The sequence below is a fragment of the Plasmodium cynomolgi genome, chromosome 12, assembly GCF_000321355.1.
Source record: "Plasmodium cynomolgi strain B DNA, chromosome 12, whole genome shotgun sequence".
NCBI classification, from domain to species: Eukaryota; Apicomplexa; class Aconoidasida; order Haemosporida; family Plasmodiidae; genus Plasmodium; species Plasmodium cynomolgi.
Genome location: NC_020405.1, coordinates 2722661 through 2738738, shown reverse-complemented (window position 1 = coordinate 2738738; position 16078 = coordinate 2722661). Strand labels below are relative to the sequence as shown.

Below are 16078 nucleotides of genomic sequence, written 5' to 3'. Positions count from 1 at the left end.
CATGCGCATGTTGGTTGCTGGTTGCACCTTTTCTATCATTATTTTTATATACCTCTGCTTTTGCGAAAGTTTGCCCTAGAACACCTTTGGGGGCCCTTTTAAAGGCTCTTCTTTTTTTGTTTGCCCAGTCGAAGGGGTGCAACAAGTAGACTCCCCCATGCGACTGCTACGTGTAACTCCACGTATACACATACATTTGTGCATTTTTAACCTATGTAGCTTTCTTAGCGCTACTCTCCCCCCCTATATGGCTTTGCCTTTCGCTTCCCCTGATGATATATCACATCTAATAGGGCAACTTGATTTATATACATATGCATATATTTATGCGCTATGCCCACCACTGAACAGGGCGCGTCGTGGAAGTTTTTCCATTTGGCGTCGCTCACCTTTTAATATTTTTGTTTTAAGTGAAGCGTTTTTGCTGCTTCAAAATCTGTGCAAACTTTTTTTTTTTGGCGCATAAACCGACTTGCAAAAAATTCCACAACAGTTTTTTTTTTTTTTTTTTTAAAATATAAATATAAAAAAATCACAAAAATAAGTAGGAAAGAACGAACATGCGAAGTTACCGTAATAATGCGTTGCCCGTGTTATGTATAGAAGTTTTCATATTTGAACCCCTATTTTAGCAAAGCAGAAAGGAGCCAACACAACAGTGCCACGTAATGGATGTTTGTATGCTCCACTTACAGCTCTATGTACATATTTAAGAGGAACAGCCCCTTAATTCTTCCCTTTTACGCAGTTTAACAAGAATGGCGACAGTCAGTGGGTCGGAAACGTTTTTGCCTCTTGCCCTGATGGATAAGTGCATAGGTTCGCGCAGAACGAAGCGCTTGACATCTTCTAGTTCAAATCTGCATCAGCGTGTGCGCAGTTAGATAAGTACATGCACCTGTATGCGCATCGCGTGGCAGAAATGCTTCCTCACCACTCGGAGGGGAAGGCAATTCTTCGAACACAGCTTCCGATTAGCCCGCTTAAAATTCCCCCCTTTCAAACAACCTTTTTTAGGCAGCAAAATATGGGTTATGCTGAAGGGTGACAAAGAAATAGTTGGAAAGCTCGTCGGATTTGATGAATATGTGAATATGGTAATTTGGAAAAAAAAAGCAAAGCATGCCGTGTAACATCACCTCTGTCCATTTAACGAAACACACACTGTCACAATTAATACCCGCTTTGTTCCCCCGCGCAGGTACTCGAAGATGTTACGGAATACACTTACGTAAACAACGTTAAAAAGGTGAATAAAATAAAAAAGTTGCTGCTGAACGGTTTGAATATAACAATAATGGTCCCAGGAGGTGTCCCTGTTAATTACTACGATTATGAAGAAAAGCTGGAGGAAAACATCGCATGATGGTATTTTTTTTTTTTTTTTCAAATTTGTGTCTTTCTTAAAGTGAAGAGTCGCTTTACACGTTTTTGCAAATACATGCCCGCGCGATATGTGCCACACCCCGCGAGCGTATATGTATAAATGTGCACATCTGTGAATGAAAACACTCGAACTGGTGGTGCATTGTTCCCCCGCAGTGGTGCCACATTTTTTTAAAATATATCGTATACAAAAAAAAAGATCATTTGGGGAAAAAAATATTTTATGCATATGGCAAAAAGGGGTAGAAGGAGGGTCCGTAAATGTGTTGACGAAACTAGTACGATAAAATCCCCCTTTTAGGTTAATCTCTTTCTCTATTTCTATCTCCCCCCCCCTTTTGTGGACACATCGCAACGTATTCCCCACACTAGAAAGGGGCAAAAACCCAAAGGACAATGGAGCCATCCGGGTACCCATTCGAAGTTGCAACAATATTCTGGTTCTTCGGGTATGTGTCGGCACTTGTTAAAAAAGACAAATTCTTCTTTTTAAAAAATGGCTGGTTTATGCTGCACGAGTCAAAATACGAACTGTCAGTATGATGATAGTTTGGCAAGTAAAGATTGCTTATTGTGTTAACATGAAAACCTGTGTATATGTCATACACATGTGCATACGTGTCTATTGACGGAATAATGCACTTATCGCCCGCTACGCAGGAATAAAAATTAGGAATATCCGTTTCGTTATTTATAATATCTGACATTTCGTAGTACAGCATGTGCTCCTTTTCGTCCTTTTGCAGGTGGTAAATGTGTTTTGCCGAGTTTGCCTCACCCTGATTGTGATCGCTATTGTCACTACTATGATTCAATTTTTTATGATGTGCCTTAACATATTCGTGGTTTCTCCTCAGACTTTCATTTAGCTCATCGTACGGGATGAGATTCATATATTTCATGTTATCCAGAAAGAGGGACCACGTAGGTTCCAACTTTTTATTAACATGTTCGTAAAAGGTATTCGTTTTTATTGTATTTTCATCAAAAAGGCTGGAATCTGTGTTTGAGTAGGTGCCATCTGATTCGATTTCCATTCCGATTTCCATTCCGATTTCCATTCCGTTTTCCATCCCGCTTGCCATCCCGCTTGCCATCCCGCTTGCCATCCCGCTTGCCCCCCCGTCACCCTGACCCGCAGCTTTCTTCTTATCGTCTTTACTTATTTTCCTGTTTAACTCGTTAACAAGTTTTATTCTTTCCTCCAGTTCTTTATCTTCATATATATTTTTAATGTTACATGGCTGGAATTCCTTATCGCTGTATATGTCTTTCGAAAAGTTGTCATCGTACAGCTTGGCGTAGTTGCCATACTCATTGTCATCCTCCCCCGCTTGGTTATCTCCACTGTGTTTGTTCAAATGATAAGACTTGTAATTAGCAAGGTAGGTCACCATATTTTTTGCGTTCTTCTTATTATTCATGTAGATAAAGTCAAATATTTTTGCATACTTGGACTTGTTCGTGCTAATGATATATTTGTTGTTATAACTGAACATACAGTGCGTGATACTTTTCTCCTCATCATAAAAGGATTTAATGATATTATTGTTTATATCGTACAGCCGAATGTACCCGTCGTATCCGCTTGTCATGAGGATGTTATTAAATTTGTTTCTCGTCAGATCAAAGGTTATAGATGAGTAGGACACGGAAGAACACGAGGAGGAAAAGGACGAACTGCTGCTTTCATCGTCCAAGAAAAGCTCCTCATCAACGAAGCTAACCGATTGTTCATCCCTCCCACTATGTGATTCCTTTCCCATCTGTAAGCTGTTCTCATCAGCAGCACATGGCTTCCTCTCCCTGACTCTCATTTCTCTCTTCCTTGCTGCACTCCTCATTTTATAAGCACCTTCATGGTCAATCGTGTTGTTAAAATTGATACTGGTCAGGATATCCTCATGTGAGCATATAGAAGCATACGGATTTTTATTATCTAAAAATATGGCATTGGATGTGATCCTTTTATAGTTTCCTTTCTTATGTAGAGTATACAAATTCATTCTTATGTCCCAGATTTTTAACAACCCATCACCCCCACCTGAATAGACTAAGAAGTTGCTTACGTTTGGTACTGCCAAGCAGGAAGTGCTGCACTCGTGTGAGTCTTTAATAATGAATAAGGACTTATTAATAACTGGATTTATTTTCCTTATTTTAATGCAATTTAAGTCCACCATATTGATGTTGCTTTTGATCAAATCGCAGTAGTTATATACTGGGATGTACACAACTTTGTTGTGGGTAAAATCCTTATGCTTAACCTTCAGCAATGGGGAGTAGATGTTATTGAGTAGGTTCTTTCTTGCCTCCTTCAGGGGTATTTGTTCCTGTCCCGTTTCGTCATTCCCGCCATTGTGCCCACTTTTCCCTACTTCGGAATCTTCCCTTTTCCCACTTCGATTCTTAATTATGCTTGGGATGGATACGTCCACATACCTCGCAACATCATCGTTAAAGACCTTCTTACTTTCGTATAAGTCAAATATTTCTATAATTTTATTATCACCACAGGCGTATATATACTTGTCATTATCGCTTATTGTCAAGTCTCTTATGTTGTCAATCTTTGTACAAATTTTTGTCACCAGTTTGTTTTCATACAAATCGTACACGTAAATTATGCCGTTTGTTCCACATCCTGCTACGTACTTCCCTTGGGGGGAGAAGCAGACTCGGTTGACCCCGTACTTGTTATCGTAGTATATGTCTGCGCCGTTTGCGTTAAACTCGTCTCCGGTAAAACTTATACTATTTGTGGCATCTGCATTGGGGGGTAAACAAAGTGTTGAGGTAAGTTCTCTCGTTTAAGCGTGTTCTTTGGGTGTAACATACATACATATGTGCACACACATCTGGTACGAAGTGGCAACTGGGGCGGGGAGCCACACGCAGGCCTGCAACTGCGCACGGGGTTTACGTGAAACGGCCCAGTGCCAACCAGGTCCGCATGACAAGCAGGCAGGGTAATGGACAACCCTGAGTGGGCTCCCTAATAGTCTCCCCCCCCCAATTGCTTCCACACAAAACTCGGCTCACCCGTAGGTGTTATGTACTTAAGCGCATTCAACACAGCGCTTCATATTTCACTATGCCCTTTTTTTTATCTCCTTTTTAAGACCGTACCGGAATCATTTGTGTAATTTTTATTGATGTATTTGTTCGTTCCCCCGAACTTTATAACTGGGATATACTTCCCCTGTACCTTTTCGCTTATGTTCCTGAATTTTTTAGAGTCGCTATCGTTCATGTTTCACCACATTTTAGAAAAAAACAAGAGGAAATTTGCTTACGACGCCTGAAAGCATTTTACAGGAATGTTTTTTTTTTTCCTTGGCATGTATAAAGGGAACGCCTTATCGCCGTTCTAGTAAGTATTAGGAGCCGCGCTTTGTACTATTGTATGTATATATATATATATGCTTCTTTTTTTTTTCTACCCTTCGCTATTTTTACCTGGTTGGAGGGTAGAAGCTAACGACGTGCCAAGTCACCCTGCACATCCGCTCCCACCCATATGTATATTTTCTTAATTTTAATTTCGCCTCAAACTTGCAGTGCACAACTGGGCCTTCTGATCACCATGTGTCGTATATCTTTGCGCTTCATTGGGCGCAGCATGGGTATATAATACATATGTACATACTTATACATAACGGTAACGCCCGCGTGCCTATATGTGCACATGCCTTTTGTTGGATAAACGATAGGCCACCGACTCTAACTGAAGCAGAAGCTAAGGCAAAAATGGGGGCAAAACTTGGAGACCCATTCATAATATCTGAAAGGTAACACCCAAATTGGGATTTTCTCTACGATACGGAAACGGGTCGACAGGTGATGACTACGTTTTGCCATCATTGAACTTGTATACCTCTCCTTTGGTGTACCAGAAAGTTTTTTTTTTTTTTGTTGTTATCCCTTTTTACCAACATGGGGAGGGTTACTTTTATGGCTGAACTGTGAACAGCCTTAGAGCAAATTTACACGCAGTGCCGTCTCCCACATGTAGAGAAATATTGTGCGTACAAATTATTTGGTGAAATATAATCCCCTCTCACTTTCAACAAATGCGCCTGAGGAGGGGCATCAAAAGACACACCCATTAGTTACACCACCCACGTTCTATTTATATGTACTCATTTCAACTCGTGTACCTTTCTGCGGATACAAAGATCTCCGCACTCCCTAATCACACGTTCCACAGCCCGTTTTACTTATGCAGATAATTCATAAAAATAATTTGTCCCCTCTGTAATGATAAAATGATCAAGCAAATACACGCCGCGTAAAAGCAGCCGACCCCAAAGCGTAGTCCTGCCTTAAAAAATTCCCCTTCGCAAAGAAGGATCAGGAGAGAGGGGAAAGGGCCTCAATAAGCTTGCGCAAAATAGACCTACGAGTGAGTGTGCTCCTACGTGCATATGCATCACGTGTACATCTCGCATGGGTTCCTCCCGAATGTAGCACTTCTTACCAGAGAGAAGCTCATGGAGGTACCAGCAGTTACTCAAAGTGGACGTAAAATTTTAAACAAATTATTAAAATTTAGAAAGAGGTTTGTGGAATTAAAGGGGGGCAAAATAATAGATATACAAATGAGACGCACGGGTGTGCGTATAGATGGGTATACCAGCAAAAAGGGAACGCACACGAACTTGGCAAAAGCTGATGGAGCTACTTGGACTTAAACTTGTTTAAGTACTCCTCATAGGTGCACAACTTGAACTGCGGGTTCTGCAGCATCTTATATATCATCTTAATATTTTTTGCGTCGTCGTCACTTTTGGCTATTATCCAGCAGGATTGGTCATCTACCTTACTTAGAGAAATCCAAATGGGGGACCAAATTTTCATGATCTCCCATTTTTTAAAATAGCTCGGATAATCATACATGTAAAAATGTCTCGCCATTTCGTAGTTCTCCGCACTAGTTAGCGATACCACATTCGGCTGCGTTTTTACAATCTTTATTTTATTACACATAATTAAAAAAATGTCAAAAAATGATTTCACGCTTTCGTCCATGCTTTTTGTTTTACTAAAGTAAATATTTTTCCACATCATATTATTTTTTCTCAAAATGTAGTGACACTGAAATATGAAAAGCAGGCATGTTAGGAGGCTATCATAACCTGCATTATGTTCATCACTCGTTTTGGCATTTACATGACAATCGTGGCTTCTTCTTCCTTGGGGGGACACTAATTCTGTTTCATTTGGATACATACTGTCCTTTTTGCTATCCCAACTGTTATCATGTTCATTATCTGCGCTATTCTTTACCTCTTTTTTCTCATCTATGGAAGCGTACCTCGCTGTGGTGCCAAGAAAATTACCCACTGCGTCATTTGGCCGATCCCCTAACTTTACAAGAGGGACAAAACATTGAGGGAGGTCCGAATGGCCATTGGTAAAATTAAAAACAAAATCGAAATCGTTACTGGCAGAAATTAGGGAAGCCATGTATTCACATAACCCCTTCAAAGTTGCAGGACCATTCAGTGCATATAAATATTCATTCGTTTCGTTCAAGTACTTTGTATCAAATGTGTAGGGAAATATCTCTGTCCATTTATTCTTAAAGACACTAATCGAATTTGGCAACTCATGATAGAAGGTCTGATATATGTGCAGGATATCATAAAAGCAATTATGTCCGATAATTATTTTTTTATTTTTTATAATTTCATCAAATAGTAATCTCACTCCAACTGTTTGATTTATTTTCTCTATCTCCAATTCCAGTGCCCTAATTTGTTCCTTGTACGAATCCTTTTCCGTTCGATAGATGGCTAAATGCTTCTTATCATTCACCTTGACAGATATGCAGAAAATGCCGTTGAAATATTTCGTTATTAACGTATGCGCAAGTAATCGCAGATAGGGGTTTTCTATTTCTATGTATAGGGGACAATCCGATGGATCATCGTTTGGGTTTGCTCGGGGTGGGAAATCCATCCTCCCTACCTCCCCTCCCTGCTTTTCCCCACCGAGGGACGCGTCTACATGGTTAGAGTCCAATGGAATATCACCACTGTTTACACGAGTAGAAGCAACATGGTTATTACATTCAGATTCTGACAAACCGGGAATGTCTCCTCTGAACGTGACACTTTCTTCTTCATGCCCCTCACGTCCATGGGTGTAATTCTTGTGAACACTGTTGCAATTCTCCCCTTTGCTGCCACCGCGTTGAAAGATTGCATTGATATGATGCGAATGGGGCTCCCCTACATCTTCCGACTGGTGTAATGATCGCCCATCTGCGCAGTTAGCCTTCTCCACCGAACTTGTTTTTTCCTCCTCTCCGTGATTGAGCCTCCCCACAGGATGGGACATATCCCCGCGTGTCAACCAAATCCCAATCTTCTTTATTATCTCAATAACGGCTTCCTTATCTTCGTCGTCCACAATTTTATAATTTTCTATTTCTTGAATAATTTTCTCTACATCTACTTTTTTTTTTCTGTCATCCAAGTCCTTCTCTCTGACATTCCCCGTTTTCGTGACACATTTATTCATCAAATTTTTTAGCTCGTCGATTTTTTCAAAGATATATTTTTTTTTTTCTTCCTCCTCAGGTGGTGTTAAATAACCTACACCATTACAAATCCATTCGTTAAAATCGAAATTATTTTCCTTTAAGAAAATAAGAGTAGTTGTAGATACACTGAAGTATTTATTTTCCTTTGGGAAAACATAGATGCAGTAGGGTGATATATCCCACTCTTGGTCACGCTTTAAGCAGTACTTGTGGTCTACTTTTTCATTTTCTTGTCTTGAAACTTTAATATTGTGTATATTCGTTTTCCGAAGCTGTTCCTTTTCTTTTTCTCCTCCTCCGTCTGCTGCGCGTTTCTCCTTTTCCATTATGTCATTTTTCCTAGCCACGGTGATTCCAATTTGGCAAGGGAAAAAAGATTTGGCTCCATAACAATGGGCTTCATAACTGGAATCAATAGATATGTACCTCTCATCCTTTAGATGCAGCCCTGTGTACTCCACGTCAATCGAAACGAAATCGCTGTCATGGATTTTATGGATAATCTCCCTGTGAATGTCATTCCAGTTATTCACATTAACACTTGTTATCTTGGAGTACCTTCTTTTCAACATACCACATTTTAGGATTGTATTCTTTTCTTTTAAAACGAAATTTTTAAAGAAATAATTCACTACATTTGACATTATAAAATGGGGCAAGATACAAAATGGGGCAATGTGCAAAATGGGGCGATTCTTTCCTTATTTTATACCCCTTCATTAGGCGAACAAATTGGGAAAATATATCAGATCCAAACTTATGCGCCGGTGATCTGCATTCTACACGGGGGATTGTAACTATCTCTGCCTTGGCAAATGTACAAAACTGGGGACAATCGAACGGGGTAAAATACGTGTAGAAGCGGTTAAGGGTTGGAGTAACTTATGCCTTCTGCAATGTTCTCACGTAGCTGTGCTGTTTTGGGCCTGGGTGAAGGGGGGAGGTAAAGAATATGTTTCCTTTCATGTACTGTCGGCATCGTGAGCCATCCATCCATATGTCGTATCACTTGCGTGCCTACGACATGGTTCACTGTAGATGCGGAAAACAGCGGAACGAATGCAAATCCAGCTGAACGTGCTGATTCGGAAGGTGCTAAAAATATATATCCAACATGTTCCCCTAATATTCAATTTTTACACAAAACTTTTCCCGTATAGCTTATTACTCCCATGTTTTGTAAATAAAAAAAAGTTGTGTATGCTTCTACAGAAACGGAACCGAGCGCGTATATCCTATTGCTGAAGCCGCATCTAGGATGTATGGATTGTAAATTCGTGCTTTGCAACATGTACACGTAACATTTTTTCGCAGCTGTCATTTTTGGGGTTATTGGTGAAGTGGGGGCTACTCATAGCCCGGGTTAGGAGCAAAGAAGTGCACAAAATGGTGCCTGCAAACAATACAAAGTAGGTACAAAAAAAAAAAAATCTTCGCCATCCCTTTGGGGCCTCATTGGCCACGCAAACATAAAAAGAGTAAAACACTGTGTTGAATCAATCACAAACAAATTTTAAACGAAATGGAGCAGGCGCGATGAAGGTACTACTCCCATTTGGCAGATAAAAAGTGGAAAAAACGAGCTAGACAAATGGGATTAACAAAAGAGGCGCGCGTGATGGGGTATATATGTTCAAATGAGTATATATGCACAGATGAGAAAAAAATTAAAAATTATGATTAGAAAAATGTGGGGGGCTCGCTAAAACTGAAGTGTTCCAAAGTGGGAGAGAATAAAACAGTCATCAGTAGGTATGCATTGTATACACAGCAGTATACATACCTAACTACAGGCATACAAAAAAGTTCCTGTTATATAAAAAATGAACTGTTGAGGGTGCAAAAAGTCGCTCCGCTTTTTGCTGCCTCTTACGTTAGTGCTCCCCCCATCTGCACAAAAATTGATTTAATTCGGTAGGCACTACTTTTCTCGATCCGGTTCACTTATGTTGTTATTTTCATTTCGATACACATTTAGGGGGATGTTGCCATAATTAGACTCACTGGAGAGGTTATACATATGGGACGTGAGATTATTATCGTTGCCGAGCTTGTCCAAGTTATGGCTAGTGAAGGAGCCGTTTTCAGAGAAGCCCTTATAGCTGTAGTTGTAGTTGTCCAGCAAATTTTGCACGTTGAAATTCTGCTTAATGTTTAAATCGTGGAGGCTGTTTAAATCGGCCGACGCCTTGCCGTGCGCATCGTGGTTAGGGCCTAACAAATTTTGACTGAAGTTGGATTTGCTATCCAAGTCGAGTTTGCTATTCAAGTTCAATTTGCTGTTTACGTCGAGTTTGCGCAGGAGATTGCTCATGTTGCTTGTCAGGCTGTTTTCATAACCTGGTACATTATTGTTGTTGTTCATTCCTGCGTCTAAACTGTGCACATTAAAATTGGAGACACCAGGGACAGTGCCCATGCTGATCGGGTTACCCGCGTTGCCGGCGTCTACCACATGGGAAGCGTCACCTATGTGCCTCAATTTCGCGACATCTAACGATGCGTTGTACGAGTCCACGTGAGTATTGTTTATATAATTCTGAGAAATCTGGTAAACGGAGTTACTGCCTCCGTTGTTGTTCATGTAACTGTTCAATATGTTTGAGTACTTGTCAATTAACGCGTTGTAGTTGTTATTGGCGATACCGCCGCGAATGTAGCTGCCGGCATTCCCATAGTTGGCGTCGTTACCGCTGCCGTAGTAGCTGTCGACATTGCCGTAGCGGCTGAGGCTGGGAACTCCATTTAAAACGCTTTTGTCTACCGATTCGGACATGCCGATTCGGCTGTACTGGTTTATGCCGCTGCGCTGCATGCCCCACTTCTCCTCAACATCGCTATGCAACAAATTGCTGAACTTGTTAACTACTCTCTTTTTTAAAAAATCTTTATTACTACCAAGTTGGTTCGCCTCATTCGTGTAGTCCACCCCACTGTTGCGGTGCGATAGGCCACTTAGTAGTCTGTTCGCGTAATTTTCTTTCCCCCCTGCGTAGTAATTATCGCTCGAGTTCACATTCTCAATGCCTGTGTACTCCATTTTTTGGTCATCCCTTTTGTTGCTGTCCCGTTTGTTATCACCCACGCTGCTGCTTACTAGACTGCTACCCACCGCGTTGCCGAGGTCCGATTTACTTCCCGCGATCGGAGAGCCCTGTTGCATTTGCTCATTTTGGGTTCCGCTCTCTGTTAGGGAAGCACCAACCGATTTAGCATTCGCCACAGAGTCCTTTATCTTCGTTACATAATTGTTAAAATCTAGGGTAGTTAGAAAGTGAACAAGGTAGGCGTGGTTGCTGTTGGAGCTTATGTTGACCATTTCATTCATGACACTGACTAGCTTTTCATTAAAGGTGTCATTATATTGTAGTAACTTTTCAATAACTTGATTTAAATCATTATCCTTCTCTTCATGGTTATCATTATGTTGCTCGTCGTCTGCTTCTGCCATGTCTCCTTTTTTTGTTTTGTTTTTCTCCTGCTCATCCACGAGTTCGTAGTTTAGTATATCTGTGAACAACTCGTTTTCTATTAGGCACTGGAAAAAGTAGCAAAATTTGAAGGACGTGTCTATCAGCTCCAGCAAAGGGTTCGTTATATCTTGAACCCGTAAAAAGCATTTGGTGGCTACCTGCGAAATGTATAAGTCATGAATCGACTTGGTGTACTCAAAATCTTTCGATTTGTGAATTTGTGTAATCATCAACTTGTATTCGTAATTAATGATGTCCTCTTGCAAATACTTAATCAAATGGAAAAAAAAAAATTGCATTTTATATCTAATCGAAAACAAGTGAGAAAATAACAGCCTCCCTTTTTTAAAATTCAAATACTTATACAAATATCTATTATGGTAGCATAAAATTTTTAAATTGTAATAAATTCTGCCCAGGAGGAAAAGAAACTGGAAAATTGAATTGTACGTGTAGATGGTACTCGTATTGATAATCAGAGCTATTGGCCAAGTGAGTTTGAAATATATCTCTATGTTATTCCACAAGTTCAGTCCACTATGAATTTGTATGTTCTTATTTATCTGCTTGTCATAAAATATCAGTGTTTCGTTGTCTATGTCAATTTCGGGAATCTCTATTGGGGACTTGTAAGACTGATGGAACCATTTGTATATTTCCACTGAGCAGTCATAAGAACTGAACAGAAGCGCATTTTTCATTTTATCCCTATTGCAGCTGATCATCTCTGGGTCCAATTTCCCCTTCTTCTGGTTATTCCCATTTCTGTACAGAATCATTTTGTTGATATTTCTCATTTCGTTTTGTATCGCTTCCTTATTCTTTTCGTCCCCCATGTTAAAAAAATTCTTCTTGTAAATGGCCGAGCGGACATTCAGCGTCTCACTGTAGAACTGTTTAAACCACTCATTCAGTTTGTCCTTCTTTTTCAGCAACTTATGTTTAAATAAAATGGGGCAGGTATAAAATCCTATGTAGCCATTTCCAATGTCGAGGGTGAAGGCTTGCGTCATGTCTAGTGCTCTTATATGGATAATTGGCTTAATTTTATTTTTCGGGTTATTCAGTTGGAGGTTATATTCATCCAGTTTTTGTATGTACACACTAAAGGAATGCTTCAGGCAGTTAATTCGCACCCGGAATTTTGTTAACGTGTTTTTATTTATATTATAAAATGTCTGTTTATTACTCTGTATTTTCAGCACCGGTTGTTTTATAGCTTCGTCATAATTTCCTTCCACATGTTCATTCATCAGGTCATCCTGATTTGCTGCATCTGCACTGTTGGCATTCCTCTTCCGTAAGTAACCTTCATCGTTTTCCATATCTTCGTATAGCCTCTTCTTTTCGTGGTTTACATTGTCTGCCCAAAGTTTGTTGTTCAGGATGGACTCCCTGGCGTAGTCCACTGTGTAGCTGTTGCTGTTGTGGACAAAGGAGGATATGCCTTTCCCCCCAATGTAGAGAGAGACCTCCACTTCGACATCGCCAAGTACTACATTGTTGTGGTTGTCCCCATACTGAACAGGGTTACCTGTTTGCTGTTCCGAGGAAGCATCCTCCTGTGCGCCATTCTCCTTTTCGTAAAATTTTACTTTTATTTCAACAGAAAGGCAATCCCCCAGAGATCCCCAGTATCCCAAGGAGCTGTGCAGCACGTCCGTTTTGTAAAGCAGGGGGTTCTTCATTGAATGGATAACCAAAGCGAAGCAGCAGCCGACCAGGAAATTCTCATCTGCAGAATCCTGTTTAGCATTACCACTCACAGCCCCCCCTTTCACATTTGTCCCATTATTACTACCTATGTCGGCAAATTTGTTATCGAAAAAATTGTTAAAATTTACAGAAAAATCAAAGCCGTGCTTGAACCCCCTCAGTATCTGTTGTCGATAATTGTTGATGCACACACTGAACACGTTATCATAATCGTAGTACTTTTTTTTGCTCAAAGTCTGTATACCCTTGTAAAAATCATTTAGAATGATCTTTTTGTCATATATATAGCACATGCCACCTAGTACCAAGTTGTCATACTTTTCTCTTTCGAAAGAATCGTACGAGAATTTTTTGTAAGATATTCTTGGGTAGAAATATTTCGAAATAATATTTTCCGAGTTGTCACTGTCAAAATGGTATCCATTTGTGCTATTAAAAAAGGTGGACTCATTTAAGTCCCCGTTGTCCTCTCCAAATAGTACGTCATCTTCATATTTCTCCAAAATTAATTTGTCCTTTTTATTTTCATACTTGGCTTTGCAGTACTCTTCTACTGATAGGGATGAGTTTTTCCATGCCAGCACTTTCAGCAGAATTTCATTTTTCGAATTCGGGGGGGTATGCATGAGAGACCAGGACTTTTCTAAAAAATAATCATAAAAGTCTCCATTGTTCAGTAAATAAATATCCCTAAACAAATCGAAAATTTTAATCAAATTGATGTCCTTGACTATGTATTTCCACAACTTGTATGCTATGATGCTTCTTATCTTTTCTATAGTAATGTCGAATATTTCTTTACAGTACAAATTTATCGTTTCATCTTTATTACCTTCCGAGGAAGATTCATCGGAGCAGTTGTCAGAGCTGTCCGAGCTGGAAATGTTTAAAGAATGTAAGTAGTGGTTCGTGTTGGAGGTAGATTCACCCTTACGAGTACCCACACCGCTTGTCCTGTTCAGCCCGTGTTCGCTTCCTACACCGTTGTAAGGCTTCATCGGACTGGTCACTTGCTCCAAATTTCCAATTTCTTCATACCCCGCAGTTGGCGAAGCTTCATCAAAAGCTTTGGACAAAATCTTGGTGATCGCGAAAAGCTTTACAATATCGCTGGTGTTCCATTTATTGCTCCTAATTAGTATGCGAATTGACTTCCCTATGAAGAGGATTTTACGACCAACTACCTTGTCTAGGCAGCAATCAGGCAAATTTGAAACAGATTGAAAGAATAAGTAGTTCCATTCAAAATTTAAGCTCTGGACATTGGTTAATGTTAAATTTTCGTACAACTCTTCGGGGGAGAGAAAAATTTTCTTATCATCAGAGTAGATGAATTGCCTTTTTTGGATAAAAAATTCGTAATACGGGTCTAGCAGCTGGCCATAAAGTATCCAGGAAAATATTTGATGGAGTAAGATTTTCCCCAAATTTTTGAAATACCTGTGATATATACCTTTAATTCGTGAATTGCCGTTCAAACAATTTTCGTATAGGTAATCCATAATTTCTTTTGTTTTGTTTCTACTTTCTCCTTCCAGCACATTTTGTTCTTCCTTCTTTTGAAATTCTAGATAATTTTTTATAATGTTTATAATTATGATAATTTCTTCTCTCTTTTTTTCTAACATGGTTAAAATTTGTGTTAATGGGGTGTTGCTGTTGTTATTTATGTATTCTTCGATCTCGCTAATTTTTTTCATATACCTCCTCATGAATTTACTTATTTCGTTGCCTATACCATTTGCGTAGTACCCATACGGACTTACACTATTTAAGCTTTTGATGTTTTTTAAAATTACACCAAAGTAGTTATCTATTTGTTTTTTTTTTTCGTATTGTCTTTTCTGATGAGAATTGTTCAAATGATTACTGTCTTCCGATTCGTTGTCAGAAGATGATTCATATGAGGAACTGTTTGACGAGGAACTTGCAGTGCTGGAGATGTCTTCATCTCTTTGCAGCCTTTCTCTCGTTCCACCTTTCCCCTTCTTTCCTTTTCTCTCTTCACTTAACTTGTTAAATTTGTGTACGTGCGTTAGGTTTTTATAAATCGTGTTCTTTTTAACCAGCAAGCAGAAGATATTCATCACGTAAAAGTAGTAACCTAACTGTACAATGTCGTTGATTATTTTTATTTCTGAGTTTAGAAAAATGTGAATGTTGTTATTTACTTCAAAGCAGTATTCATCTATATTTAAGTTACTTTCCTTCTTCGTTTTATTTCTCCTTTTATCCGCTAAAATTATGATGTCCCCCGTTTGGCCTATAAGGCTAAGTATGATTTCGTGGATCATCTTCGCTTGAGGTGTAATTCTCAGGGGGTGGTGGAATGGGAATACGTAAACGCGCACATGCACGTAGGTAACTATGCTTTTATGTGGGAATATCTTTGCGTGCGCATATGTACGAAGGTACATAAATGCAACTTAAGAGTGACATTATGCAAAAGATTTGGTGGGTTTTGTGGGGGGGCTGGGAGCTTGCTCATAAACGTTTATAAGCTCGGGCTTCCCACAGTTGTGCCTCTTCCATTACTTTTTTCATTTTCTGCTTTTTTCCTTGTTTGACACTATGCCGATTTGTTCCCTTTTGTTATATTTAAAAGCTCTCTTCGTGTATTTTTTCTTTTTTTTTATCCCTTTTAATCCTACTTTTTAGTGGACTTTTTTTTTTTTTTCGTGTATATAACTTTTTATACTTACAAAGGAATGTCAAGTCCTGCGGCTTTTTTACACATTCGGGGAATTATATCAGGACCGGTCCGTGGTGCTAATATAATATTTTTTCTTACATTCAGAGGTTTACACAAATTGCGAAAAAGTAAAAATAGTTTAGTTTAGTAAAGAAGTAACAATTTTGGGGAAATGTTCATGTTCGTAAGGAAAAAAAAAATATATAGTAGTAACAAAACTTCAACATTGTGTCATAAGTTTAAAAAAAAAAAATTCACAAA

The 16078-nt window shown here is 39.3% G+C and overlaps 4 protein-coding genes across 4 annotated transcripts; 1 reads left to right on the top strand and 3 right to left on the bottom strand.

Moving 5' to 3' along the window:
- The first annotated feature begins 536 nt into the window (after positions 1–536).
- On the top strand, positions 537–1435 carry PCYB_127180 (U6 snRNA-associated Sm-like protein LSm5). Its single transcript, XM_004224052.1, has 3 exons — positions 537–819; positions 1018–1097; positions 1202–1435. Exons 1-3 carry the CDS (start codon positions 759–761, stop codon positions 1364–1366), a joined length of 306 nt encoding a protein of 101 aa, XP_004224100.1. The 5' UTR covers positions 537–758; the 3' UTR covers positions 1367–1435.
- Positions 1436–1754: 319 nt separating this feature from the next.
- PCYB_127170 (WD domain G-beta repeat domain containing protein) lies at positions 1755–4806 on the bottom strand (the record flags this gene model as incomplete). The annotated part of the gene is made up of 2 exons (XM_004224051.1): positions 4516–4806; positions 1755–4153 (listed from the first exon to the last, which is right to left on the bottom strand). Exons 1-2 carry the CDS (start codon positions 4637–4639, stop codon positions 1755–1757), a joined length of 2523 nt encoding a protein of 840 aa, XP_004224099.1. The 5' UTR covers positions 4640–4806.
- Positions 4807–6762: 1956 nt separating this feature from the next.
- Positions 6763–8580, bottom strand: PCYB_127160 (poly(A)-specific ribonuclease; the record flags this gene model as incomplete). Its single annotated transcript, XM_004224050.1, has 1 exon — positions 6763–8580. A coding segment is annotated over one exon (1818 nt), but the record flags the coding sequence as incomplete, so codon positions are not given.
- A 1277-nt stretch (positions 8581–9857) lies between these two features.
- PCYB_127150 (gamma-tubulin complex component) lies at positions 9858–15419 on the bottom strand (the record flags this gene model as incomplete). The annotated part of the gene is made up of 2 exons (XM_004224049.1): positions 9858–13957; positions 14060–15419. 2 exons carry the CDS (start codon positions 15417–15419, stop codon positions 9858–9860), a joined length of 5460 nt encoding a protein of 1819 aa, XP_004224097.1.
- Between the last annotated feature and the right edge of the window lie 659 nt (positions 15420–16078).

Coding starts and splice junctions, on each gene's coding strand:
- PCYB_127180 (XM_004224052.1), top strand. CDS start 759: ATGGCGACAGTCAGTGGGTCGGAAACGTTTTTGCCTCTTGCCCTGATG. Junction 820..1,017: donor CCTGATGGATAAGTGCATAG/GTTCGCGCAGAA, acceptor AACCTTTTTTAG/GCAGCAAAATATGGGTTATG. Junction 1,098..1,201: donor TTGATGAATATGTGAATATG/GTAATTTGGAAA, acceptor TCCCCCGCGCAG/GTACTCGAAGATGTTACGGA.